Here is a 4,382-nt window from a genome sequence, read left to right as displayed (position 1 = left end):
ATAAAGGTCCTTTCCGAAATTCAGTATTTTTAACGTTTCCAGCTAAAAAGTTTTTAATTTGCCATTCTTGGTTCATGGTGGGTGAAAATATGTTTATGTAGTAAATTTTCGCGATTGGTCTACAGTTAGACATATACCCCATATAACGAGGGATTTGTTTTCCGCCATTTTGAAGGGTTTAATTTAGCATTGCAGAATTCAGGTGTATAAAAAAACTTATTTTTCATTGCTCCCACTCGAAAGCCATTTTTCCAATCTGAGAGTCTGTAATTTGATATTAAATTTTCCCAAGAGATAGACAGCCAACGAACAGGCAATAGAAATAACATAGTGCCCATATAAAAGTTCCGACCTTTAAAAAAAATTTGAATATACACAATTTCGGTACACAAATATAACCTCAAACTACTAATAACACTACACAGCAAAATCAAGTTCATAGTCTGGGGTGGAAAATTCCTTATATTTCCTTATTCCTTATATAATGAAGAAGTGGAAAAGGAATCCAATTTAAAATCATATGAACGACATTTTTCAAGAACATTTGGAGGTAAAAAATCTCGTCTTTACTGTCCAAGACAATATGGAATGTGGACTCGAAATCGAAGGGGGTATATTTTACAAATATATTCCTCATTCCGCAAGCTGTGGAAGATAGGGGTATTCCGTTAGCAAATGATATAGAGAGAGGTTAGCCTCAATTTCCCTTTTGGTATCCAAAAATATAATCAACTAACATTTTTCTTCGAGTGTATACATGCCTCAAACACACCGCACCATTTGCAGATTTTGAGGCATGTCTATCATAGTTTATGACAAAACATCTTAGTCTTCGGGCAAATAAATAGAAGAACATTTTAAGACCATCGAATACAAACCAAAAAAATCGAAGGAAAAATAAAAAAATAAAAACCGGACCGATTTGCCTGTTAGCTACCAACTTATGTTTCTTAAGAAGAAAAAATAAAAACAAGAAGAGACAATAAAACAAAACACACTGCCTTTAATCTCTGAATTTTTGCTTTATCGTCTTAACACTTTCTTAGCTATTGTTGGGGTTTTTATTTCTTCTTCGGGGGGTTTTAGTTTAAAAGATGAATACGGAAAAAAGGATCAAATAAAGGATTTATTCTACAAAAATGTGTTAAGATGTTGTTGTTGTTGCTGTTAGTTTTGTATTTTCTTTAATTGTTGTAATCTCATCTTCATCTCCAGCTATTCAAAAATTGCAAGCATTTTTTTGTGTTAAGATATTCGTTTTTCTACTTCTCTTGTGGTTTTGCTACATTGACAAGCAACAATCGGAACGGAGCGAAACAATGGCAATATAATGTCCTGCAGTTATTATTTTATATGTGAAGATGGCCAGTTGTCTGGCAATTGGGTGTCTTTTCTAAATGAGTAATTTGTGGAACAAAAAAAATAATGATAGACAAAAAATGGGCCTTGAAAAAATATTCTTTAATAAATCCACGCCTCTTTGAGACCCTTCTAAGCATTGAAAAATTATTCTTTAATAAATCCACGCCTCTGTGAGACCCTTGAAAAATTATTCTTTAATAAATCCACGCCTCTGTGAGACCCTTGAAAAATGATTCTTGAATAAATCCACGCCTCTGTGAGACCCTTGAAAAATGATTCTTTAATAAATCCACGCCTCTGTGAGACCCTTGAAAAATGATTCTTTAATAAATCCACGCCTCTGTAAGACCCTTGAAAAATGATTCTTTAATAAATCCACGCCTCTGTAAGACCCTTGAAAAATGATTCTTTAATAAATCCACGCCTCTGTAAGACCCTTGAAAAATGATTCTTTAATAAATAAACGCCTCTGTAAGACCCTTGAAAAATGATTCTTTAATAAATCCACGCCTCTGTAAGACCCTTGAAAAATGATTCTTTAATAAATCCACGCCTCTGTGAGACCCTTGAAAAATTATTCTTTAATAAATCCACGCCTCTGTGAGATCCCTGAAAAATTATTCTTTAATAAATCCACGCCTCTGTGAGACCCTTGAAAAATGATTCTTTAATAAATCCACGCCTCTGTAAGACCCTTGAAAAATGATTCTTTAATAAATCCACGCCTCTGTAAGACCCTTGAAAAATGATTCTTTAATAAATCCACGCCTCTGTAAGACCCTTGAAAAATGATTCTTTAATAAATCCACGCCTCTTTGAGACCCTTGAAAAATAATTCTTTAATAAATCCACGCCTCTTTGAGACCCTTGAAAAATAATTCTTTAATAAATCCACGCCTCTTTGAGACCCTTGAAAAATAATTCTTTAATAAATCCACGCCTCTTTGAGACCCTTGAAAAATAATTCTTTAATAAATCCACGCCTCTTTGAGACCCTTGAAAAATAATTCTTTAATAAATCCACGCCTTAGATGGACCCTTGAAAAAATATTCTTTAATAAATCCACGCCTTAGATGGACCCTTGAAAAATTATTCTTTAATAAATCCACGCCTCTGTGAGACCCTTGAAAAAATATTCCTTAATAAATCCACGCCTCTGTGAGACCCTTGAAAAATTATTCTTTAATAAATCCACGCCTCTGTGAGACCCTTGAAAAATTATTCTTTAATAAATCCACGCCTCTGTGCCTCTGTGAGACCCTTGAAAAATTATTCTTTAATAAATCCACGCCTCTGTGAGACCCTTGAAAAATTATTCTTTAATAAATCCACGCCTCTGTGAGACCCTTGAAAAATTATTCTTTAATAAATCCACGCCTCTGTGAGACCCTTGAAAAATTATTCTTTAATAAATCCACGCCTCTGTGAGATCCCTGAAAAATTATTCTTTAATAAATCCACGCCTCTGTGAGATCCTTGAAAAATTATTCTTTAATAAATCCACGCCTCTGTGAGACCCTTGAAAAATTATTCTTTATTAAATCCACGCCTCTTTGAAACCCTTAAAAAAATCTTTTTTTATAAATCAACGCCTCTGTGAGACCCATGAAAAAATATTTAAAAAAAAACCACGACTGTTTGTGACCCTTGAAAAAATATTTTATAAATCCGGATAGGCCTTTTAGTTTAAAAATATGAAATATTTTATTAAAAATTAAATTAACCAATTTTATTTATTAATAATTTATCACAATTTATATATTTTTGCCTCGAATGTCTTTCATCACTTTTCACTTCACTTTGTCCCCAAAACCTTCACTCAACCATTGGCCGATACCATCGTCGACGTCTCTCTTCCTCGGTTACATCCGTATAACCATTCAGACCATAGGTGAATGTCTCCAAACCTTCCTCATAACGACGATTGTGGTCATCGATGAATGCCTTACGTTCCGCTACCAACTTCCGACGCATTGCATCCTCAGTTGAGTCCATGTAGAATTTTTTGAATTCAAGCTAAAGAAAACACCACAATTCAGATTTCCGATCACTTTCACTTTAATTTAATGCCAGCATACCTTGTACGCTTCCCATTCTTCGTCTGTCAGCGGATTCATTTTGATTTAGACTGATTTTGAAAAATTAGAAAAAAATTATTTTGGTGCATTGTTGTGGGCTAGTTAGTTAGTATATTCCTATATAAATATACATACATATGTATGTCTATGAGGTGATGATGATGTGTGGTTGTTGCAATTGAGGGACTACATATTTTTTAAATAATGTGTATTATTAAGTTAATGATGGGGTGAATGAGAATTTTGAGATTAAAAAAAAAAATGCTGGCAGTGGTGACCATTCAATACCCTATAAGAGATTTTTTGGTTAATATAAAATATAAAATTTTGAAGGCCCATCTAAGGCGTGGATTTATTAAAGAATATTTTTTCAAGGGTCTCAAAGAGGCGTGGATTTATTAAAGAATATTTTTTCAAGGGTCTATCAAAGAGGCGTGGATTTATTAAAGAATATTTTTTCAAGGGTCTATCAAAGAGGCGTGGATTTATTAAAGAATATTTTTTCAAGGGTCTATCAAAGAGGCGTGGATTTATTAAAGAATATTTTTTCAAGGGTCTATCAAAGAGGCGTGGATTTATTAAAGAATATTTTTTCAAGGGTCTATCGAAGAGGCGTGGATTTATTAAAGAATATTTTTTCAAGGGTCTATCAAAGAGGCGTGGATTTATTAAAGAATATTTTTTCAAGGGTCTATCAAAGAGGCGTGGATTTATTAAAGAATATTTTTTCAAGGGTCTATCAAAGAGGCGTGGATTTATTAAAGAATATTTTTTCAAGGGTCTATCAAAGAGGCGTGGATTTATTAAAGAATATTTTTTCAAGGGTCTATCAAAGAGGCGTGGATTTATTAAAGAATATTTTTTCAAGGGTCTATCAAAGAGGCGTGGATTTATTAAAGAATATTTTTTCAAGGGTCTATCAAAGAGGCGTGGATTTATTA

General features: G+C 33.1%; 1 protein-coding gene across 1 annotated transcript; it reads right to left on the bottom strand.

The window, feature by feature from the left end:
* Nucleotides 1-3,177: 3,177 nt before the first annotated feature.
* Nucleotides 3,178-3,523, bottom strand: LOC133332114 (cathepsin L-like). Its single transcript, XM_061540495.1, has 2 exons — nt 3,442-3,523; nt 3,178-3,379 (listed from the first exon to the last, which is right to left on the bottom strand). Exons 1-2 carry the CDS (start codon nt 3,478-3,480, stop codon nt 3,179-3,181), a joined length of 240 nt encoding a protein of 79 aa, XP_061396479.1. The 5' UTR covers nt 3,481-3,523; the 3' UTR covers nt 3,178.
* Nucleotides 3,524-4,382: the final 859 nt, after the last annotated feature.

This window comes from Musca vetustissima, unplaced genomic scaffold (genome assembly GCF_032173495.1).
Source record: "Musca vetustissima isolate MV318-11 ecotype Yass unplaced genomic scaffold, APGP_CSIRO_Mvet_v1 utg48982, whole genome shotgun sequence".
Classification (NCBI taxonomy): Eukaryota; Metazoa; Arthropoda; class Insecta; order Diptera; family Muscidae; genus Musca; species Musca vetustissima.
This window is presented reverse-complemented; position numbering and strand designations above follow the sequence as displayed.